Source organism: Thamnophis elegans, chromosome Z (assembly GCF_009769535.1).
Source record: "Thamnophis elegans isolate rThaEle1 chromosome Z, rThaEle1.pri, whole genome shotgun sequence".
Classification (NCBI taxonomy): Eukaryota; Metazoa; Chordata; class Lepidosauria; order Squamata; family Colubridae; genus Thamnophis; species Thamnophis elegans.
In genome coordinates this window covers 135,411,029-135,435,935 of record NC_045558.1, presented here as the reverse complement: position 1 = coordinate 135,435,935, position 24,907 = coordinate 135,411,029, and the positions used below count along the sequence as shown (strand labels likewise).

The 24,907-nt window shown below is 41.2% G+C and overlaps 1 protein-coding gene and 1 gene segment (V, D, J or C); both read right to left on the bottom strand.

The window, feature by feature from the left end:
• Window positions 1-561: 561 nt before the first annotated feature.
• Window positions 562-17,896, bottom strand: LOC116521933. The gene is made up of 5 exons (XM_032236558.1): window positions 17,543-17,896; window positions 14,806-14,968; window positions 14,380-14,720; window positions 1,023-1,077; window positions 562-938 (listed from the first exon to the last, which is right to left on the bottom strand). The coding sequence occupies exons 1-5, from the start codon at window positions 17,894-17,896 to the stop codon at window positions 562-564; spliced, it is 1,290 nt and encodes a 429-aa protein (XP_032092449.1).
• Window positions 17,897-23,115: 5,219 nt separating this feature from the next.
• On the bottom strand, window positions 23,116-24,704 carry LOC116521932. The segment is given in 3 exon segments: window positions 23,116-23,513; window positions 23,599-23,607; window positions 24,671-24,704. Coding segments are annotated over 3 exon segments (441 nt in total).
• Window positions 24,705-24,907: the final 203 nt, after the last annotated feature.

Below are 24,907 nucleotides of genomic sequence, written 5' to 3'. Positions count from 1 at the left end.
TAAGCAGGGGGTTGGACTAGAAGACCTCCAAGGTCTCTTCCAACTTGGTTATTCTATTCTAATTCAATACTGCTCTGAGATTAGCTAAACAGAGTCCCCACTTCTTCTTCCAAGATCAGTTCTGAGATTCCACATATCACTATGGAGATTTGTCAGCTGTTTTTCAATTCCAGTAGACCAATGAAACTTTCTGTAACTAATCAAAGAGAGAAGCAACATAGAACTATGGAGAAATTTCCTGACAGTTAGAACAATTAATTATTGGAACACCTTGCTTCCAGAACTAGTGAATGCTCAAACACTGGAAGTTTTTAAAGAAGATGTTGGGTAACCATTTGTCTGAAGTGGCGTAGGGTTTCCTGCCTAAGCAGGGATTGGCCTAGAAGACCTCCAAGGTCCCTTCCAACTCTGTTATTCTATTCTATTCTATTCTATTCTATTCTATTCTATTCTATTCTATTCTATTCTATTCTATTCTACTCTACTCTACTCTACTCTACTCTACTCTACTCTACTCAACTGAACTCAACTCTATTCTATTCTACTCTATTCTATTCTAACTCAATTTTCACAGCTGCTCTGTTGTGAAAGTTTTTGCTCTGCATCAGATTCACTTCCTCTCACTGTGCAAGTTGAGCAGTAATAGGCAGCTGTGTCCTCCAGTTTGAGATTGTTCATTTGCAGATACAGATGGCTGCGGGAATCATCCCTGGAGATGGTAAAGCAGCCCTTGACTTTATCTGGGTAGTAAGTGGAAGGAGATGAGCTTGTACTTATGCTGGCCAACAATTCCAGTCCTTTCCCTGGAGCCTTTCTAACCCAGTACATGTAATGGTTGCTGAAGGTGAATCCAGATGTTTCGCAGGAGAGACGAAGGGACTCTCCAAGTCTTCTCACATCCCCTCCAGACTCCATCAGCTGGACCTGAGATTGGACTCCTTTAAAAGAAAACATATTTCAATTAGATCTTTTGATCATGAAACAGCAAATGGAAGGAAATTGTTTAGAGAAGAAAGGATTACTTTGAAAGAGAACTAATATGGACACCAAGACAAGTTGCAAGACCATTTTCTGTCCCTGCAATGAATAAAAACAGATTCAGGAAACTTCACAAACTGTGTTGACTGAAAAGGGAAAGCACTGAGGCTCCTTTAAAGAGGAAACTTTGCCTTGATTTGCCTATCCAACCAGATATGTTTGGCCTAGTGGTTAAGGCAGCAGGCTAGGAAGCAAGAGACCTTGAGTTCAGGCCTGTCTTAGCTATGAAAGCCAGCTGAGAGACCTTGAGCTACTCATTCTCTCTCAGCACAAACCTTCTCACAAAGGTGTTTTTGTTGTTGTTCTTGTTATAGGGAAAATAAAAGAAGGAAAGGAGGGTCAGATAAATTCACCACCTTGAATTATTTATAAAAAAAATAGCAACAGCACTTAGGCTAATATGCTGCTTTATAGTGATTTTACAGCCCTCTCTAAGCAGTTTCCAGAGTCAGCCTCTTGCCCCCAACAATCTGGGTCCTCATTTTACCCACCTGGGAAGGACGGAAGGCTGAGTCAACCTTGAGTCAGTGAGATTTGAACTGCCGAACTGCAGCTAGTTGTCAGCTGAAGTAGCCTGCAATACTGCACTCTAAGCACTGCACCACCACGGCTCTTTGGCAGGATACAAATGTATTTAATTACTTATTTAATATTTTGTTTTACTTTATTTTACCTTACCTTACCTTGCCTTATTTTACTTTGCTTTATTTTTTAAATTTAATTGCCACCCCTCTCAGCACAAGATAACTGTTTGGTAGGTTACAACGTTAAAATGGATAATGCATAACAACAACATATAAAAGGTAAAACATTATATAAATAAACAAAGAAGCAAATGAATGAATGTGTGAGTGAGTGAGTGAGTGAGTGAATGAATGAATGAATGAATGAATTCATAACCACTGGGATCAAAGAACCCCTCTGTGCATTGGTCTCTGTTGTGACTCAGGAGAAAAGAGCCAAGGTGGCGCAGTGGTTAAATGCAGCACTGCAGGCTACTGCTAGATCAGCAGTTCAGCGGTTCAAATCTCACCGGCTCAGGGTTGACTCAGCCTTCCATCCTTCCGAGGTGGGTAAAATGAGGACCCGGATTGTTGGGGGCAATATGCTGACTCTCTGTAAACCGCTTAGAGAGGGCTGAAAGCCCTATGAAGCGGTATATAAGTCTACTGCTACTGCTATTGCTATGTCTGCTGTGAGTCTTTTCGGAATGCAATGATTAACGATGCACCTGGGGCTCCTTAGTGGGGTTTTGGAGATAAAAGGACAGATACTGCCATGCCCTAGTCGCAGGAGTCAACGTCGTTCCTTCATACGTTCCTTCGTGGGTTTCTTGGTTCGTACAACATTGCTTGTTACACTTGGATAAGTGATTTGGTGTTTCCTGTAAACCTGATTCGTGGAAACTTTGGAAGAAGTGCATTGCTTGTAAGAGTTTTGTTTTGCATTCTTGTCGGAGAATTGTATTTATGTTATTTTTGGGCTCGAAGACAGTTTGAACTGAAAACTGATAAAGAAAGCCTTCCTTTTAAGTTTGCCTGCCTGCGTTTGTTAAGAGCCGTGAAGGGGGGACAGAACAAGTTTCCTAGGTTTCCTCGCATACAAAACAACCACAAATGATAATAAAGGCGGAGAGAGAGACTGAAAAAAAGCAAGAATGATTTTTTTCCTGCAGCATATTTTAGCCCATGAACAATATTGACACTTTATTTGTGATTAGAAAAAAGTGCTAACTTTTTTCTACTATCCATTTCTTATAATGTCAACCATTTTTCTAAAATAGCAATAGCAATAGCAGTTAGACTTATATACCACTTCATAGGGCTTTCATCCCTCTCTAAGCGGTTTACAGAGTCAGCTTATTGCCCCCAACAATCCGGGTCCTCATTTTACCCACCTCGGAAGGATGGAAGGCTGAGTCAACCCTGAGCCGGTGAGATTTGAACAACCGAACTGCAGAACTGCAGTCAGCTGAAGTAGCCTGCAGTGCTGCATTTAACCACTGCGCCATCTATCCTATCCTATCCTATCCTATCCTATCCTATCCTATCCTATCCTATCCTATCCTACTCTATGCTCATGTCTCCAAAATGAGACCATATCTAATGACACTTGTTTTATTCTCTACCCCACAACCATTGTGTGCATAGGACAGGGAGTTTTCTGCCACAACGTTGTCCCTCAGGGTCAAACGTGAGGAGAGGTTGCATCTTCCTAACTCTCCAAAGAGATTCTTTAGCTCCAGATGTTTCTTCAATATTTGTAGGGCACTTTGGATACTTTGAAATATTGTCCTAAAGTTTCATTTCTACCCAGTGGTGGTATTCAGTTGGTTCGGACTGGTTTAGGTGAACCAGTAGTGGTGACCTGCAGGTGGGCATGCCTGTTGTGGCCCACCAGTGGCCAGTGGCATGGCAGCGTATCCAGACAGTGAGGAGGTTGGGGAGGAATATGGGCCAGTCCTGGAGTCTGGGAAAGGCTCTGAGGAGGGCTCTGTGTCAGAGACAAAGATGGGACCAGAGCTGTATGCCAGTTATCAGCTGCCTTCATCAGTGAGGCAGACAAACAGCTGGAGCCTGTTCCTGGTGTGTGCATGCACAGAGTTGCCAGATGAAGGGAACAGCTAAAGAACAGGGGTCAACTTGGCAGTAAGACCACAAGTGGACAGTGAATGGCTCCTTCCGAAGGAAATAAGAGGAACAAAAGGGGAGTGGAGTTTGCACGAGACAATTAGTTTGCTTCATTGGCTCATGACTCTCTGAGACTCCTGGCCAAGTTTTGCAGATATAGGCCTGGCTGCTTTCCAAGTCAGATAAGGTCTGTGACTGTAAATCCTCCTTTGAAAGACTTTGCTGGATGTCAATGAGCAGAATTCACAGTCAATGAATAAAATGTTTTTTTGTCGGGATAAGGAGTCTGCTATTGGGAAGCCTCGGGCACCTGCTCCCGCACTATGTTGTCCTATTTATAGCCACATTTTCTAAGCCACACTCACGTGTGCAAGCTTTCTGTGTGTAAACAAAGCGCATACACAGAAGGGGCACATGCTTGTAAAGGGAGTGTGCACGGATGTGCGGTCACATTTTTGGTGTGCGGCAATCTGGTGGTAAACATATGTGAAACCGGTCTCTGCTTCCACCATGACACTAAAGGACCACTGGCTATTCTGTGGATTCCACACACCTCCCCCAGAAGCCAGATCACCTTCTACATTGAGAAGATGGGAATGTCAAGCCATTTTCCTCACATTTCACTTTTTTCCTCAGCAAATTCTCCAAATGGACATCCAGAAGAAAAGAGCCCTAAAGTTCTCACTAGATGGTGATCCATCCTCAGTGACAAATCCAGGACTTGAGGCGGAATCAAATTGAAGAGTTGCTGTAAGGGAAGGAAGGTTCTTGCCTGGCTTCAGATTCACTTCCTCTCACTGTGCCTCTTGCACAGTAATAGACTCCTGTGTCTTCGGTTTTGAGGCTGTTCATTTGCAGATACAGCTGGCTTTTGGCATTGTCCCTAGAGGCGGTGAAGCGCCCCTTCACTTTGTCAGAGTAGTAAGTGCTAGAACCAGGGAATATCCATGACACCCATTCCAGTCCTTTCCCTGGAGCCTGTCTTACCCAATGCATGTAGGAGCTGCTGAAGGTGAATCCAGAGGCTTGGCAGGAAAGACGGAGGGACTCTCCAGGTCTTCTCACATTCCCTCCAGACTCCACCAACTGGACTTGAGATTGGACTCCTAAAAATAAAGGAACTTTTTAAATAGATGCCTTGCATGCAAGAGCGGAACATAAAAGAGCGGAACATAAAAATTATATATATATATAATCCACTACTCCTGGAAACACCAAGCCTGAAGTAGTCTGAAGCAGCCTGAAGATGACGAATGAGACTTCGTCGAAACGTCACCAAGACATCTCCAATTCTACGCGGGAGAAAACCCGAACAACTATATATATATATATATATATATATATAGTTGTTCGGGTTTTCTCCCGCGTAGAATATATATATATATATATATATATATATATATATATATATATATATATATATATATATATATATATATATATATATATATGCAATAATTACCTTTGAAGACTACAAATGTTTATCATGTTGATTAGTTTTTCTGGCACAACATGTTTTTAATGTTTCAACACTGATTTTGTTGTAAGCACCAATGAAATAAATATATGTTCAATTTTAAGGGACGAGGTGGCTCAGTGGCTAAGATGCTGACCTTGTCGATCAGAAAGGTCAGCAGTTTGGTGGTTCAAATACCTAACACCGTATAATGGGGTGAGCTCCCATTGCTTGTCCCAGCTTCTGCCAACCTAGCAGTTCGAAAGCTTGTAAAAATGCAAGTAGAAAAATAGGGACCACTTTGATCCCTATATTCAGTGTATATATCTGCCAGTCATTACTGACTTTTGTGTGTGTATGTGTGTGTGTTTGTGTGTGTGTGTTCTTCTCCGTTTCAAAGCCAAAGAGCCAGCGCTGTCTGAAGACATCTCCGTGATCATGTGGCTGGTATGACTAAACGCCGAAGGTGCCCTGAACACTGTTACCTTCCCTCCAAAGGTGGTCCCTATTTTTTGACTTGCATTTTTACGTGATTTTGAACTGCTACATTGGCCGAAGCTGGGACAAGTAATGGGAGCTCACTCTGTTATGTGGCACAAGGGATTAGAACAGCCAAATGGCTGACCTTTAAGATCAACAAGCTCAGCGTCTTAGCCACTGAGCCACCCTCTCCTTATAATTTATTTATCAAAAGGCTAGAACATCTGGGGGCGGAGCCTGTCGCCGAAGAGGGCTCAACGGAGCTCCTCTCAGAGATCTGGTCTGTATATCTAAATAAGATCATAGATATCACCCCTTTTTGGCTAGAAAGGGGCAGGGAGTTTTAGCTCTGTGGCTAGGATCTATTCGTAGTTCACAGCCTTTTTCTTTTTTTTGGCTGTGGACGGAGATTAGATCCAGCGTAAGTGGAGCCCTTATCTCCAGCCAGTTCTTCTCAGCTGCTTTTTTTGCAGCCCTAGACAGGCGACTCCCCCCCCCAGGACAAAGCAAAGTTGTTTGAAGCTATGATTAATACGGGCGGGTCCCACCCCTGTGAGATTTATGCTTTTATTACTATCTTAAACACCAGCCTCATTTGTCCTAGAGGCTTCTTTGTTTAAACGGACTTCAAAATGGCGATTTCTCTCCGTTGGTGACTGATAGGGGATGTACTTAGCCGGCTTTACCCTCCTGCAGACCGCTCCTCAACAAAATAATTTTTTTTTTGGAAACAGAGGGGAGCGAGAGCGCTGTTTATTTGTTTATTTATAATGGCACCCAGGTCAAAATCGAAGCGTTTCTCTACGAATGTGCTTAAAGAATCTACCAATGAATCTAAAGAATCTACTATGAAATCGCTGCCCTTGTCTCCTACGCCCTCTACTGGAGAATTCTTAACACAGGAATTTTTCTTTCAAATGTTTAATGATTTTAAACAGGAAATTAAAGAATTCGTATTGGAGCTATACGGTAATTTAAAGTCTAAAATTGCCCAAATGAAGGCGAATACGTTTGTAGCCGTGTCTGCCCTGACAGATTATACCGCTGAAATGGAGAATAAATTGGAAAACTTGGAGGAGGCTAATTTTAATTTGACTACTAATATCCAAACATTACAACAAAAAATTAGAGATACTCAAGAACAGCTCGTTATGATAAATTTTAACAAGAAGGCATTTGCAATAAGAGTCAGAGGATTGTGCGAAAAGGAGCGAGAGAATCTGAAACAGACCTTTGTTGAGGCCTTCAGCCATGCGGTGGGAAGCCCGGGACTTAATTTTGATTGGCAGATCCGGAAAATCTATCGCCAGAACTCGATGGTAGCGGAACAGCGACAGCTCCCGAGGGATATAATTATATATTTCTCCACAAAAGAATCCAGAAATGCGATCATGCAAAAGTTTTACAATAACAGGTTGCGAATTGATGGCCAGGATCTGATTGTCTTCAAAGAAATACCATCCCAGATGTTAAAAGCAAGAAGAGACTATACTTTTTTAACTAAAGAGCTTATAAACCACCAGATTCAATATAGATGGGAAGCCCCAGCCGGCATTACGGTCACATTTGAGAATCAAAGATTTCGTCTCAATTCTGTTTCGGAGGCTCGAGATTTCTACTATAAGACTTTGAAGGCGGGACTTCCTGATTCACTTGGAAAAGAGGAGAGACAAGCCGAAGGAGAAGGCAAGCAGCAGACCACATGGCTGCAAGATGGAGGGGGTAGCTCTCCCTCTCTCGGAGAAGCAGAAGAGTGGAGATCGAGGATTTAGACATTCCAAAATATTCGCCAAAGTTTTGGATTGAATGGGGGTTTGCGACCTCTCTCCGGTAGAAAAAGTGGAACTGGACATTGGTGGTGTGATATTGGGACTGAATTATGTGGATGCTGAATGTATACTTCACGGGACTTGTATGTCTGAACTTTAATTTAAACTGTCCAGGACTCTAAAGTGAAGAGAGTGGAGATGGTAACTTAACTGAACTTTAGTTGGGGAGGGGGGTAACGCGGGATAGGTGGAGGGGGGGCGAAAGCCTGATCAGAGTATTTCGAGTTAAAAGGTAAATTGACCTCTGTGTGAATTATTGTTTGAAAATAAGGTTAAGAAAGATTATTTGGAGGGACTATGGGAAATAGTGGTAAACATCAGAGAAGCAAGGTATGAGAGTAAAATGCATGCGGAATGATTTATGTTGTTTAAATGCAAGGGACGAGGGTAAAATGCATGTGAAATGATTTACGTTGTTTAAATCCTATTAGAAGGGAAAGCTTGATGAGATCATTTTAAAATAGAAGACAAATTGATTCTTGTGTAAAGTATATGTGGAATGATCCATGAGCTAGATCATAAACTGATGTCTGCATAAATTTGTATAAATTTTTATTTGAAAATAAGGTTAAGGAAGATGAACTGGAGAGTTTATAGGAGGTTGGGGTAAATAACAAAGAAGCAAGAGACGAGAATAGAATACATATAGAATGATTTATACTGTCTAAACATAAATAAAGATGGGGGGCTGAGCTTAATACAAAGAGTTCTTTTTTTCTTTTTTTCCTTTTTTTCTTTTCTTTTCTTTTCCTTTTTATAATTTGTAATTTCTTTTTTATCTATTTTTTTATATATATATTACTTTTATTTGAATTCATACGATCATAAGATACTTTAGAAGGGGTTTAACAGAGGGCAGTGCCAGGTGTGGGCCCTGGGAAGTCGGGGGGACTAGGGATGGGGATTTATGGGGGGTGGGTGGGTGGGTGCTCATATAGTTTCAATAAGAAGAAGAATGCACTTGTATACGGTTGTTCTTTCTTTTTTTTTCTTTTCTTTCTTTATATTTTTTTCCTTGGTTTATTTCATTTTTTATTTTTTTTATTTTTTATCATATTATAGCTCAATAAGAGTTGAATAAAGGAACACACCAAGGGGAGAGGTAGAGGGAAAGAAGAGGGAGGAGTAAGGAAGGAGTAAGGGGAATGTAAGGAGGGCGTAAGGGGAATGCTAGGAGGAAGGGGAGAAAGGAAGGTCTGAGGGGAAAGGGAAGTAGGGAAGGGGAGTGTTAGAGGGAGGAAAGGAAAGTTGGAGGGGAAAGATGGGGTGTATGGAGGATGGAAGTGTCAGGTGGGGTTGTGAATGATGATGAGTTGTGTTTTCTTTTTTATTTTATTTTATTTCTTTTCTTACAGCAAATATCCAGTATATAAGTGACTGTAAAATGGAATCTGAAAATGAATAAAATATATATTTAAAAAAAGGCTAGAACATCTGATGTTTACTATAAGATTTCTCCCCTAAACTTTATTTTGTTTTATGAAAAAAATGTCATCCCTAGTCCTTCTTTTCATTAGACAAATCATACATAAATCCTGCAATTTTTCTTTGTATGCTTCAGCCTCCAGATGCCAGTCATCTTATTATTCTTCTCTGCCCTCTTTACAAAGTCTCAATATCTGTTTTTTTTTAATAATGCGATGACCAAAACTGGTTGCATCATTGCAGGTGAGATCTTCCAAAGGCTTTATGAAGTGATGCTTCATGTAATGTTGATTCTATCAGTATGTTAATGCAGCCTAGGGTTTCCCTGGCTTTTAAAGTGACTGATGAACTTGGCCTTTTTCATTTTTCACAGCAAACTCTGTGATATCAAGAAAAAAATAGTCCTTCCTGAAGCTCTCAGTAGACAGTGATCAATCCTAATTGACTAATCCAGGACGTGGGGCTCCATAAAGTTGAGGAGTGAAGAAAGGAAGGTTTTTTCTTGGCTTCAGATTCATTTCCTCTCATTGTGTCTCTTGCACAGTAATAGACTCCTGTGTCTTCAGTTTTGAGTCTGTTCATTTGCAGATACAGCTGGCTTTTGACATCTTCCCTGGAGATCGTGAAGCGTCCTTTTACTTTGTTAGAGTAGCTAATTCTGCCAGAACCAGAGGATATCCATGCCACCCATACCAGTCCTTTCCCTGGAGCCTGTCTCACCCAAGCCATCCAGTAGCTGCTGAAGGTGAATCCAGAGGCTTGGCAGGAGAGACGGAGGGACTCCCCAGGTCTTCTCACATCCCCTCCAGACTCCACCATCTGGGCATGAGATTGGACTCCTAAAAAGAAAGGAGCTTTTAAAATAGATCTCTTGCATGCAAGAGGAGAACATAGCAATCAACTATGTAATGGCAATCATTACCTTTGAGGACTAGATGTATTGACAGAAAGTTTAGCCAGATTTTTGCTCCCTGTAATGAATAGATGAAAGTGAGTGGAGAGGATTCTGGAAATAGCACAAGGTTTATGTTGGTGGGTGTTGCCTTAAAAGTAAGTTGGGCTTCTTTAAAGGGGAAATTGTGTCTTTATTTGCATATCTGTTGGGATAAAAGATCCACACAGGGCATTGATTAATACATTTCAGTGAATATAGCTTTCTTGTGCATTTTTCAACTAAGAAAAGGATTGTGTTACATCCCCCCCCCCCATCAGTTAATGGAGAAAGGACAAATTTATTGTATATTCAGTAAAACAAAAGCTTGAAAAATAAATCAACAGTTCTCGAAATGATGCAAAGAAATCGAGAATAAACTTGTTTATTAGAGCGGACATCAAAAGGCTACCACATCTGATGATTGCTGCAAAATCGCTTTTTTATTTTATTGAAAACCTCAAATACGTCCTACGATGTGATCTAAGCAACAGTACACAGAATTCTCTGCTACAACGTCTTACCTGTCAACGACTATTCCAGCTTCAACCACAATGATACACGGGCAAACAAATGAAACAAACTGAAACAAATGCAATTTCAGCAACAGAGTGGTCAATGCCTGGAATGCTCTACCTGACTCTGTTGTCACATCTTCCAACCCTTCACGGCTTCAACCTCCAACTGTCTACCATGGACCTCTCCCCATTCCTAAGAGGGGTTGTACATAAGCACATCAGTGTTCCTACCGTCCCTGTCCTACTTACCCCCTTTTCCTTTGTTCAGGTTTATGTTCATACTTATGCCTGTTACCTTGTGCATGTTTCACAAACAAAATATATAAATAAAAACAAATAAATGCATTAAGTTGCAGGGAAGCTTCAATAAGCTCTGATTTCTGTTCTAAAGTCAGAAATGGCTTGTTAGTAAGGATTGTAGTCTCTCGACTAAGTTCTTTTGTAATACATTGAGGCGAACTTTACAATCTTCTAGATTGGTGTATATATCTGTATGCATTTTAAAACTTTTTTTTTCCACACGAGCCAAATATAACATGCACCTCAATGATTTCATATCCAGGGAAGATTTGAAATATTCAGACATTTTATCTGGTGACAAACATTAATGATATATCATTTTATAAAGGTTCTGAGCTTCTCCGGGAACATTATAGATCTGAAATTTTCAAAATAAAGCTTCCAACCGTTCTTCATGTGTTTTACCCTTCAGACTTTTAATCATCTTAGTTGTTCTTCTCTGTAGTCTTTCCAAAGTTTCCACATCTTTTTAAAAATGTGGTGAGTAAGACTGGGTGCAGTATTCCAGGTGTGACCTTACTAAGGCTTTATGAAGCGGTACTTATACTTCACAGGATCTTGATTCTATTCCTCTGTTAATGCAATTACTGCCTTTCAAACCAAGTAAGTCAACTTGGAATATTTCATTTTCTTACAGCAAACTCTTTGCTACCTGGAAAAAATCAGTTCTGCCTGAATTTTTCACTAGAAAGCAATCAAACTTCATTGACTAGTCCAGGACCTGGGACTCAGTAAGGTTGAAGAGTGAAGAAAGAAATGTTTTAAATTGGCTTCAGATTCACTTTCCCCTTTTGCGTCTCTTGCCCAGTAATAGATTGCTGAATCTTCTGGTTACAGAGGTGGTATTCAGCTGGTTTGGACTGGTTCGCCCAAACTGGGAGCAGTGGACTGGGGGTGGGGGTGGGGGACCTTGCCAACCCACCCACCCACTGTGGCTGCAAAACATCCTATGTTTTCGATGACATCCAGCCACCTCATTCTCTGTTGTCCTCTTCTTCCATTGCCCTCCATTGTTCCCAGTATTAGGCTCTTGTCCAGTGAGTCCTTCCTTCTCATTAGGTGGCCAAAGTATTTGAGAATGAACATTCCATAACTACAGGGCAGATAGCTGGATTCTGCGCACATCAGAAAAAACATGTCTAAAAAAACTATAGTTGTCTTAAACAACAAATGTTGGAAAGCCGTTGCACTGCTTAATCCTTTAGTATAAAACTGACTATGGGCAACATAGCTTGATTATAAATTTAGTGTAGTTAGACCAGGTGTCAGCAACCCATGGCTCTGGAGCTGCATGTGGCTCTTTCGTCCCTCTGTTGCGGCTCCCAGTTTCCAGTCAGCAACACAAATTTCAAAGGAGCTTCCAGTTTGGGGAAAACAGGGTACCCCAGGAGGAGACTCTATGGCAAGGGGTGGGTTTTCCTGTCAGCTCCAGAATTGATAAGGCTTTCAGTTAGGAGAGGTAGAGGAAAACGTATGCCACGCTAGGAGGAGACTCTATGGTAGAGAAACAGGACTTCCAGTTGCCTTCAGAGTTAAACGGGGGGCTTCTGGTTAGGACTTTTGTGGCTCTTTGATTGTTTAAGGTTGCCAACCATGAATTAGACCATGTATATTTGACAGACAGGATTTTATCATTGATTTTAGTTGTTATCTATTTATTTTATCCTGGAATTTTCAATTGTATATTTATGGAGTGTTTTTATTTGTTCTGGTCTATGACTGTAATAAACTAAACTGAATTGATAATAAACTAAACTTCCCAATCCTAGTGCAATATTCAAATGTCTATGACTGCCTAAATTTGAGGGCTACTCAAAGATAAGAAAGTTTGTGTCTGGTTTCAGATTCACTTCCTCTCAATGTGTCTCTCACCCAGTAATAAGACAGCTGTGTCCTCCAGTTTCAGATTGCTCATTTGCAGATGCAACTGGCTGTGGGAATCATCCCTGGAGATGGTGAAGCGTCCATTGACTTTATCTGGGTAGTAAGTGGAAGGAGATGAACCTGTACTTATCGGGGCTACCCATTCCAGTCCTTTCCCAGGAGAATGTCTCACCCTGTTTTGAGAGAAGCTCATATTGACTGCAAGGGGAACCTTTACCTTTTTATCCCTTTTTAAGAAACCCAGATGAACTGAATGCAGACCAAGATCTTTTCAGTATGGTTTTTATTTCTTAATTAAACATATATAGCCTCCCACCACAACCAATGACTCTGGCAGCAGAAAATTCCACATGTTGCTGTTTTGTATGTTGTTTTGATCAATTGTTCTTTTTTATGCAACCTTAAACAGATTAACAGACTTGGAAGGGACCTTGTAGGTCATCTAGTCCACCCCCTGTCTGAACAGGAAACCCAACACCATTTCTAATAAATGGCATGCCACTCTCTTCTCAGGAATAATTCTCCAATACGTGCAGCCATAAAAGTCAAAATAATAATAACACTCATAGTCATAACTCCATGAAAAAAATCATTTCATTTTGTTTTCATTTTAATCAAAGATTTGAAATCTGTTGGTTAGTTGCAAAGTCATTTCTGACCCATCATGACCCCGTAAACAACATTCCTCCAAGCCTTCCTGTCCTCTACCATCCTCTGTGGAGTCCATTCAAGCTCACGTCGACTGCTTCGGTGACTCCCTTCAGCCACCTCCTTCTCTGCCGTCCCCTTCTTCTTTTGCCCTCCATCGTTCCCAGCATGATGCTCTTCTCCAGGGAGTCCTTCCTTCTCATCAGGTGGTCAAATTATTTGTGTTTCCTCTTCAGGATCTGTCCTTCTAAAGAGCAGTCAGGGTTGATCTCCTCTAGGACTGACCAGTTTGATCACCTTGCAGTCCAAGGGACTAGCAGGAATTTTCTGCAGCACCAGAGTTCAAAGGCCTCGATTCTGACCAAATATAGTATCTCAATTCAAACAGAACGATAAATAATTAATTTTGTATTATCCAAAATATTGTTTGCTCTATGTTACCTGGTTTAAACCCAGGCAAGGCTTCCCGGTAAGGATTATACTCACTCAAGATTCTAGGTTCTTTTGAATTCCATTGAGAGAATTAAAATCTGTTGGATTGGTGTATATATTTGCATCGGTAATATTTTAACTGATTTATATGTGCAAGGTATAAGATATTTTGTTTCCATTTCCAGCAAACATTTGAAATACCTAGATAAGTTTCTCTGGGGACCAAAACTAAAAATCCATCTCATTATGAAAATTGTCCCTTTCATATTGAATTCTATGCTGCTTCTCTCCTTGATTAGTTTCGATCCTTTGTTTCTTATCTTGCGTTCTGGTAGTTTGGAGAATAGTTTGACCCCTTCTTCTTTGTGCCAGCCCTTCAAAACACTGTAATGGTGTCACCCCTAGTCCTTCTTTTCATTATACTAGCCCTACCCAATTCCTGCAACCGTTTTTCATATGTCTCATCCTTAAGGTGCCCAGTCATATTTGTTGCTCTTCTCTTTCCAAAGTCTCAACAACTTTTGTATAACGTGGTGAGCAAAACTAAATGCACTGTTCTACTTGTGTAGTCTTGCTAATACTTCACATGATCTTGATTCTATTTCTCTGTTAATGCTATTTATTGGCTTTCAAACAGAGAAGGTGAACTTGGATTTTTGTCATTTATTTATAGCAAAGATTCCAATACCTAAAAAAAAAAATCAGTCCTGCATGAAGTCCACACTAGAACAGTGAACAATCCTCATTGATTAATCCAGAGTCTGAGGCTCAGTCATGTTGAAGAGCTTCTCCGAAGAAAGGAAGGTACTTGTATGGTTTCAGATTCACTTCCTCTCACTGTGTGTCTTGCACAGTAATAGACTGCCGTGTCTTCAGCCTTGAGGCTGTTCATTTGCAGATACAACTGGCTTTTGGCATTGTCCCTGGAGATGGTGAAGCGTCCCTTCACTTTGTCTGAGTAGAACCTTTTACTGGAATCATAATAGATGAGTGCAACCCATTCCAGTCCTTTCCCAGGAACCTGTCTCACCCAGCTCATGGCATAGTTGCCGAAGGTGAATCCAGAGGCTTGGCAGGAGAGATGGAGGGACTCCCCAGGTCTTCTCACATCCCCTCCAGACTCCACCAACTGGACTTGAGACTGGACTCCTAAACAGAAATATATATTTTTATGAGATCTCCCGTGTACAAGAGCACAACATGGAAATACACTTTAGTTAGGGGTCATAATTACCTTTGAGGACTGCTAGTAAGGACACAAGGTTTAGCCACATGTTTGCCCACTCTAATGATTGGCAGGAAGTGAAAAGAGATAGATCAGAAAATAACACAATGTTTATTTGGGAGGCAAACCATTGGACTCCTTTAAAGGGGAAATTGTTCCTTGATTTGCATATCTATTGGGATAAAAGAGCCACACAGGGCGTAGATTAATACATTTCAGTGAATATAACTTGCACATGCCTTTTTCAATTAAGAAAAGGATTGGGACACAATTGTTTTGCCTGTGAGTTTATGGTAGAAAGGACCAGTTGATTGTACATTAAGTAAAATTTAGGCTTGGAAAAATCCAACAGATCTTAAAATGATGCACAGTAATAGAGAATAAATCTATTTATTAGAGAGGACATCAAAAGGGTAGCACTTTTGATGTTTTCTGCAAAATTACTTTTTTATATTATGGGAAACCCCAAATACATTAATTTGCAGGGAAGCTTCAATATGCTCTAATTTCTGTTCTAAAGTCAGACATGGCTTATTAGTCAGGATTATAATCTCGCAAGAACTGTGGGGGTTTTCAGACGGTTCGAATCGGTTCTGGAGAACCGGTAGTGGCAACCTGCAGGTTGGCCCACCCACCTGATCCAGGGCTATGCCATTCTATTTAGCTATGTTTTCTAAGTCACATGCATGCGTGAAGGCTGTGCAGCAGAGCAAAGTGCATGAACAAAAGGCATACACGAACATTTTCAGTGTGAGGCGAACACGTAATTAAATTATGTGAAACCCACTTTCTCTACTTGAGAAATCAAGTTCTTATTTTAATACATTGAGAAAATGTATTACTTTACAATCTTCTGGATTGGTGTATATATTTGTATGCAATTTATTTAAAAAAAATCGGGTCAGCCAAATATAATATGGCCCTCAATGTTTTCAAAGATTTGAAATACGTAGACATTTTCTCTGGTGACAAATGTTAATGATGTAACATTTTATAAAGATTCTCAGCTTCTCTCTGAGTATTACAGATGTGAAATTTTGGAAATAAGGCTTCCAATTGTTCTTCATGTGTTTTACCTTCCAGACTTTTAACAATCTTAGTTGCTCTTTTGGGAAAATGGGCCAAAAATGCTGCATTCAGTGTATAAGACGCACCCAGAATTTCACCTTCTTTTTTGGGGGGGGGGAAATGTGTGTCTTATACTTGGAAAAATACAGGTAGTTGAAATAATGACCTGTCAGGATTCCTAGTATGAACACATGGTTTAACCACATTTTTGTTCCCTGTAATGAGTAGAAGAAACTGAAAAGAGAGGATTCATGAAATAGTGTAAGGTTTGTGTTGGAGGGTGTTGTCTGAAGAGGGAACGCAAGGGGTTTCTTTAAAGGAAAATTGAACCTAAATTTACATATCAGTTGGGATAAAAGAACCCCTCAGGGAAGGAGGGTCAAACTCAAGGCCAAGGGGGCCAGATCAGACCCACGAAGTGTTTATACATGGCCTGCAGGTCTGCTCTGAAAACCGCAAAGGACTGGCCCATGGTTCAAAAGCCTGCAACAATGGAAGTCCAGAAGGCCACAAGTGGCTCTTGCAAGCTCCATTTTTACTGGCAGAGGGTTGCAAGAGGCCGTTGCACCCAAAACTGGAGCTCGGAAGCCCGTTTTGGCTGTGCAGAGTATTAGAGCCTGCACAGACACCTCAACACGAGTGACATTCAGCTGGCCACGCCCATCCTGCCCACACACACCCCAGGCCACCCCCAAGGTAAAACACAACGCTGTTTTGGCCCTCAATGAAATCAAGTTTGACACCCCTGCCTTAGGCCATTGCCTAGTACATTTCAGTCAACCTAACTTGCATGTCCATTTCGTAATTAACACTCCAGACCATTTCTCTTCCCTATAAGTTAAGTGGAGAAAGAGCCATTGTTAATTGTAGTATTACCTATAGGCAATGGGATTTCATGTGGCTCATTGCTCTCCTCTCCTGTGTCCAAAGTGATGAGGGGAAGCTTCCTAAACCTTCCTAAATGTAAATAAAGAATTCACAAGGTTGTTTCCAAGATTAGCTCAGTGAACCTATTTACAGGATCCCACTTCATATGATATAGATTTAATGCAAAAAAGGTCACCCTACTCAGGGGTGAAATTCAGCAGGTTCTGACAGGTTGGGGGAAGGAGTAGCGGAAATTTTGAATAGTTCGGAGAGCCAGCAAATACCACTTCTATTTGACCCCAGAGTGCGGGAGGGGGGGATTTTGCAGTATCCCTCCCCTGGAAAGGAGTATGAATGGGGATTTTGCAACATCCTTTTCCTGGAGTTGGGTGGGAATGGGTATTTTTGAGTATCCTTCCCCTGGAGTGGAGACAGAATGGGGATTTCGCAGTATCCTTCCCCTGGAGTGGGGAGGAAATGGAGATTCTACAGTATCCTTTCCACTGGAGTGGAGACGGAATGGGGATTTTGCAGTATCCTTCCCCTGTCATGCCGAACACTCCAAGCCCACAAAACCGGTAGTACAAATTTTGAAGTTAACCACTGCCCCTAGTCCTTTTTTTCATTAGATAACCATACACAAGCCTTGCAACAGTTTTTTGTAGGTTTTAGCCTCCAGATGTCAATCATCTTATTGCTCTTCTTTGCCGTCTGCAGAGTAAATGGATTACTTCCATTGAGTAATCTAGGACCTGGGGCTCCATAAATTTCAAGTGTGAAGAAAGGAAGGTTTTTGTTTGGCTTCAGATTCACTTCCTCTCACTGTGTCTCTTGCACAGTAATAGACTCCTGTGTCTTCGGGTTTGAGGCTGTTCATTTGCAGATACAGCTGGCTTTTGGCATTGTCCCTGGAGACGGTGAAGCATCCCTTCACTTTGTCTGAGTATGTAATTCTAACAGAACCATCGCTTACGAATGCCACCCATTCAAGTCCTTTCCCTGGAGCCTGTCTCACCCAGTTCATTAAATAGCTGCTGAAGGTGAATCCAGAGGCTTGGCAGGAGAGACGGAGGGACTCCCCAGGTCTTCTCACATCCCCTCCAGACTCCACCAACTGGACTTGAGATTGGACTCCTAAAAAGAAAGGAGCTTTTAAAATTAACATCTTGCGTAGAGAACATTGAAATAAACCATATAGTGGCAATAATTACCTTTGAGCACCACAAGTATGGACAGAATTTTTAGCCACATTTTTGCTCCCTGTAATGAATAGATGAAATTGATAGGAGAGGATTGTGGAAATAGCACAAGGTTTATATTGGTGGGAGTTGTCTGAAGCGGCAAAACATTGGGCTCCCTTAAAGGGGAAATTGTATCTCAATTTGCATATCTGTTGGGATAAAAGAGTCACACAAGGCATTGATTAATACATTTCAGTGAATATAACTTACACATGCATTTTGGGACACATTTTTCCCCCTGTGAGTCTATGGGAGAAAGGACCGGTTGATTGTACGTTAAATAAAACGAAGGCTTGGAAAATCCAACACGTCTCAAAATGATGCAAGGTAATAGAGAATAAACTAATTTATTAGAGAGGACATCAAAAGTCCAGCACTTACCTTAAATTGCAGGGAAGCTTCAATATGCTCTGATTTCTTCTCTATACTAAGACATGGCTTAATAGTAAGGATTATAATCTCTCAAGAAAAGTGGGGGTTTTCAAACGGTTCGAATCGGTTCTGGAGAACCAGTAGTGGCAACCTGTAGGTTGGCCCACCCACCTGACCCGGCGCTATGCCGTTCTATTCAGCTATGTTTTCTAAGGCACCTGCATGCATGCAAGCTTCACATGGGAGCAAAGTGCATGCGCAAAAGGTGTGCATGGACATTTTCGGCGTGTGGCGAACTGGTAATAAAATGATGTGAAACCCACCTCTGCTTGAGAAATCAAGTTCTTTTTTAACACATTGAGACAATGTATTACTCTACAATCTTCTTTATTGGTGTCTATATTTGTATGCAATTTATTTTTAAAAAGTTCATGTCAGCCAAATATAATATGTCCCTCAATGTTTTCATATCTAGCAAAGATTTGAAATACGTAGACATTTTCTCTGGTGACAAACAATAAAGATATAACATTTTATAAAGATTCTCAGATTCTCAGATTCTTTCTGAGCATTACAGATGTGAAATTTTGAAATTAAGGCTTCCAACTGTTCTTCATGTTTCACCCTTCAGACTTTTAACAATCTTAGTCGCTCTTTTGTGAAAACAGGCCAAAAATGTTGTATTCGGTGTATAAAGCACACCCAGATTTTCACCATCTTTTTTGGGAGACAATGTGTGTTTTATACTTGGAAAAATACAGGTAGTTGAAATAATGACCTCTTAGGATTCCTAATATGAACACATGGTTTAGCCACATTTTTGTTCCCTGTAATGAGTAGAAGAAATTGATAGGAGAGGATTCATGAAATAGTGTAAGGTTTGTGTTGATGGGTGTTGTCTGAAGAGGGAAAGCATGGGGTTTCTTTGAAGGGGCAATTGATCCCTCATTTACATATCGGTTGGGATAAAATAATGCCTCAGTGGAGGGGTGTCAAACTCAATGCCCAGGGGGCCAGATCCGACCAACAAGGTGCTTACACCTGGCCTGTATCTCTGCTCTGAAAAGAGCAAAGGACTGTGCGGTGGTTCGAAAGTCTGCAACAATGGAGCTCAGGAGGGGCACATGTGGACCTTGCAAGCTCCATTTTTGCTGGCAGAAGGTTGCAAGACGCCGTTGCAGCCAAAAGTGGAGCTCGGAAGCCCGTTTTAGCAGGTAGAGTATCCGGGCCCCCACAGACACCACAACACGAGTGACATTCAGCTGGCAAGGCCCATCCTGGCCACACACACAGACACCAGCCCCCCCCCCCGAGGTCAAACAAAATCCTGATGTGGCCCCCAATGAAGTTCAAGTTTGACACCCCTGCCTTAGGGCATTGCCTACTACATTTCAGTCAACGTAACTTGTATGTCCATTTCGTAATTAACATTCCAGTCCATTTCTCTTCCTTGTAAGTTAAGTGGAGAAAGAGCCATTGATAGTTCAAGTATTACCTATCTCCCCAATCACCCCGGTGTATAGGCAATGTGATTTCATGTGGCTCATTGCCCTCCTCCCCTGTGTCCAAAGTGATGAGGGGAAGCTTCCTAAAACTTCCTAAATCTAAATAAAGAATTCACAAGCTTGTTTCCAAGATTGGCTCAATGAACCTATTTACAGGATCCCAATTCATATGATATAGATTTTATGCAAAAAAGATCACCCCTAGTCAGGTGTGAAATTCAGCAGGTTCGGACAGGTTTTGGAGAAGGATTAGCGGACAGCCCACAAAACCGGTAGTACAAATTTTGAAGTTAACCACTGCCTCTAGTCCTTTTTTCATTAGATAACCATATACAAGTCCTTCAACAGTTTTTTGTACGTTTTAGCCTCCAGTTGTCAATCACTCTATTGCTCTTCTCTGCCCTCTGCAGAGTAAATGGATTACTTCCATTGAGTAATCTAGGACCTGGGACTCCATAAATTTCAAGTGTGAAGAAAGGAAGGTTTTTGTTTGGCTTCAGATTAACTTCCTCTCACTGTGTCTTTTGCACAGTAATAGACTCCTGTGTCTTCGGTTTTGAGGCTGTTCATTTGCAGATAGAGCTGGCTTTTGGCATCGTCCCTGGAGACTGTGAAGCGTCCCTTCACTTTGTCAGAGTAAGTAATTGTGCCAGAATGATAGGTTATCCATGACACCCACTCCATTCCTTTCCCAGGAGGCTGTCTCGCCCAGTGCATGTTATAGCTGCTGAAGGTGAATCCAGAGGCATGGCAGGAGAGACGGAGGGACTCTCCAGGTCTTCTCACATCCCCTCCAGACTCCACCAACTGCACTTGAGACTGGACTCCTAAAAAGAAAGGAGCTTTTAAATAGATCTATTGCATGCAAGAGCACAAAATTGAAACGAACTATATAGTGGCAATAATGACCTTTGAGGACTACAAGTATGGACAGTAGGTTTAACCACATTTTGGCTTCCTGTAATGAATAGGTAAAATTGATAGGAGAGGATTCTGGAGGAAGCACAAGGTTTATATTGGTGGGAGTTGTCTGAAATGGCAAACCATTGGTCTCCTTTAAAGGGGAATTTGTGTCTCGATTTGCATATCTGTTGGGATAAAAGAGCCTGAACTATTTGCATTTTAATCAAAGATTTGAAATTTCTTTTTGTTAGTTGCAAAGTCATGTCCAACCCATTGTGACCCCATAAACAACATTCCTCCAGGACATCCTGTCCTCTACCATCGTCTGGAGTCCATTCAAGCTCATGCTGAATGCTTCATTGACTCCATCCATCCACCTCATTCTCCTTTTTTTGCTCTCAATATTTCCTGGCAGGAGGCTCTTCTACAGTGAGTCCTTCCTCCTCATTAGCTGCTCAAAGTATTTGAGTCTCATCTTCAGGATCTGGCCTTCTAAAGAGCAGTCAGGGTTGATCTCCTATCGAACCGACCAGTTTGATTTCCTTGCACTCCAAGGGACTCCCAGGAGTCTTCTCCAGCTCCATAGTTCAAAGGCCTCAATTCAGCCTTTCTTATGGTCCAAATTTCACAGCCATACACTGCAAGTGGGGAAACCATAGCCTTGAAAATAAACATTTTTATTGGCAGAGTGATATCACTGCTTTGAAATTTGAAATACCCGTACACATTCCAGGCAGTTTCCCTCATGAAAAACAGCAACATTTTTATTAAAATCCTCAGTTTTGTGGTCAAGATCAAAGACTCGTGAGATGTGAAATTTTCTTGAGAGAACTTTCAGTGAACGATGACAAAAAAAAAATTGTCATGTTTCCAGAATGAGACAATATCTAACAATGCTTGTTTTATTCTCTACCCAACCACCACCGGGTGCATAGTCCATGGAGTTTGGTGTGACAACATTGCCCCCTCGTGTCCAAAGTGAGGAGAGGACACAATCCTCCTAATTCTCTGAGGAGATTCTTTAGGTCTAGATGTTTACTCAATATCTTTGTGGCAGTTTGGATATTTAGAAAGATCATCCTCATGTTTCATTTCCCATCTTATGCCTGGATACTCAGGGCTGCCTTAACTCAGAGGCCTGATGGGCTGTTGCCTGCAGACCCACAAGCATAGGGGCCCCATACTAATCTGTGTACGTTAACCCTTCAATGAATCTTGTATCATATAAGTACATCAACTCTATGTATTACTGAGTATTATTGTGTTTTTTCAAGCTTCGTGTGTTGTTCAAATGTTTATCATGTTGATTACTTTTTGTGGCACAACATGCTTTTAATGTTTCAACACTGATTTTGTTGTATGTGCCAATGAAATAAATATATGCTTAAGTTTAAGGGACGAGATGGCTCAGTGGCTAAGACGCTGAGCTTGTCAATCAGAAAGGTCAGCAGTTCGGTGGGTCAAATCCCTAATGCTGAATAACGGGGTGAGCTCCAGCTTCTTCCAATGTAGCAGTTTGAAAGCACAAAAAAATGCAAGTAGAAAAAAATAGGGACTACTTTCATCCCTACATGCAGTATACATATCTGCTAGTCATTACGGACTCTTGGGTGGGGGTGCTCATCTCCGTTTTAAAGCCAAAGAGCCAGCGCTGTACGAAGACGTCTCCTTGGTCATGTGGCCAGTGTGACTAAACACCGAAGGTGCATGGCATGCTGTTACCTTCCCACCAAAGGTGGTCCCTATTTTTCTACTTGCATTTTACGTGATTTTGAACTGCTACGTTGGCAGAAGCTGCGACAAGTAGCGGGAGCTCACCCCATTACACGACACTAAGGATTCAAACCACCTGCTGACCTTTCTGATCAATAAGCTCAGCGTCTTAGCCACTGGGCCACCATGTCCCTATAATTTATTAGAGAAGGTATTAAAAGGCTAGCACATCTGATGTTTACTATAAGATTTCTCCCTTAACCTTTATTTTGCTTTATGCAAAAAATGTCACCCCTAGTCCTTCTTTTCATTAGACTAGCCATACGCAAATCCTGCAATTTTTCTTCGTATGTTTCAGCCGCCAATCAACTTATTACTCTTCTCTACCCTCTTTCCAAAGTCCAATATCTTCTTTTTATAATGCGGTCAACAAATCTGGTTGCATCATTGCAAGTGTGATCTTCCAAAGGCTTTATAAAGTGACACTTCATGTAATCTTGACTCCATCACTCTGTTAATGCAGCCTAGGGTTGCTCTGGCTTTTAAACAGGCTGATGAACTTGGCCTTTTTCATTTTTCTTACAGCAAACTTTGTGATGTCAAGAACATAATAGACCTTCCTGAAGCTCTCAGTAGACAGTGATCCATCCTCAATGACTAATCAAGGATGTGGGGCGCCATAAAGTTGAAGAGTAAAGAAAGGAAGGTTTTTGTTTGGCTTCTGATTCACTTCCTCTCACTGTGTCTCTTGCACAGTAATAGACTCCTGTGTCTTCAGTTTTGAGGTTGTTCATTTGCAGATACAGCTGGCTTTTGGCATTGTCCCTGGAGATGGTGAAGCGTCCCTTCACTTTGTCAGAGTAGTGAGTTCTAGAAGCAGTGTTTATGCGGGACACCCATTCCAGTCCTTTCCCTGGAGCCTGTCTCACCCAGCTCATGGCATAGCTGCTGAAGGTGAATCCAGAGGCTTGGCAGGAGAGACGGAGGGTCTCTCCAGGTCTTCTCACATCCCCTCCAGACTCCACCAACTGGACTTGAGATTGGACTCCTAAAAAGAAAGCAGTTTTTTTTAAATTGATCTCTTGCATGCAAGAAGAGAACATAGGAATAATCTATGTAGTGGCAACAATTACCTTTGAGAACTACAAATATGGAGAGAAGGTTTAGCCACATTTTTGCTAATAGATGAAATTGATATGATTCTGGAGGATTCTGGGAATAGCAGAAGGTTTATGTTGGTGGGAGTTGTCTGAAAAGGCAAACAATTGGGCTCTTTAAAGGGGATATTGTCTCTCAATTTGCATATCTGTTGGGATAAAAGAGCCACACAGGGCATTGATTAATACATTTCAGGGAATATAGCTGTCTTGTGCATTTTTCCATTAAGAAAAGGTTTGTGTTACATCCCCCCCCCCCGTCAGTTAAGGGAGAAAGGACAAATTTATTGTATATTAAGTAAAACGAAGGCTTGAAAATAAAATCAAGGTTTCTCGAAATGATGCAAAGCAATTGAGAGTAAACTTGTTTATTAGAGTGGACATCAAAAGGGTTCCACATCTGACGTTTGCTGCAAAATTGCTTTATTATTTTATTGAAAACCTCAAATACGTCCTACAATGTGATCTAAGCAACAGTACACAGAATTCTCTGCTACAACGTCTTACCTGTCAACGACTATTTCAGCTTCAACCACAATGATATACAGGCAAACAATTGAAACAAACTCAAGGTAAACCCCTCCAACCTCGATTGCAGAAAATGCGACTTCAGCAACAGAGTGGTCAACGCCTGGAATGCTCTACCTGACTCTGTTGGTACATCATCAAACCCTTCACAGCTTCAACCTCCAACTGTCTACCATGGACCTCTCCCCATTCCTAAGAGGGGTTGTACATAAGCACACCAGTGTTCCTACTGTCCCTGTCCTACTTACCCCCTTTTCCTTTGTTCATGTTTATGTTCATGGTTATGCCTGTTACCTTGTGCACGTTTGACAAACAAAATATATAAATAAAAATAAATAAATGCATTAAGTTGCAGGGAAGCTTCAATAAGCCCTGATTTCTGTTCTAAAGTCAGAATTGGCTTGTTAGTAAGGATTATAGTCTCTCGACTATGTTCTTTTGTAATAGATTGAGCCGAACTTTACAATCTTCTAGATTGGTGTATATATCTGTATGCATTTTTAAATATATTTTTTCACACGAGCCAAATATAATATGCACCTCAATGATTTCATATCCAGGAATTATTTGAAATATTCAGACATTTTATCTGGTTGCAAACATTAATGATATATCATTTTATAAAGGTTCTCAGCTTCTCCCGGAGCATTATAGATCTGAAATTTCCAAAATAAAGCTTCCAACCGTTCTTCATGTATTTTACCCTCCAGACTTTTAACCATCTTAGTTGTACTTCTCTGTCGTCTTTCCAAAGTTT

Coding starts and splice junctions, on each gene's coding strand:
- LOC116521933 (XM_032236558.1), bottom strand. CDS start 17,896: ATGTTAATTTTAAAAGCTCCTTTCTTTTTAGGAGTCCAATCTCAAGTC. Junction 14,969..17,542: donor GAGACACAGTGAGAGGAAGT/GAATCTGAAGCC, acceptor TTATCCCAATAG/ATATGCAAATCAAGGAACAA. Junction 1,078..14,379: donor GTGAATCTGAAACCATACAA/GTACCTTCCTTT, acceptor TATTCATTGCAG/GGACAGAAAATGGTCTTGCA.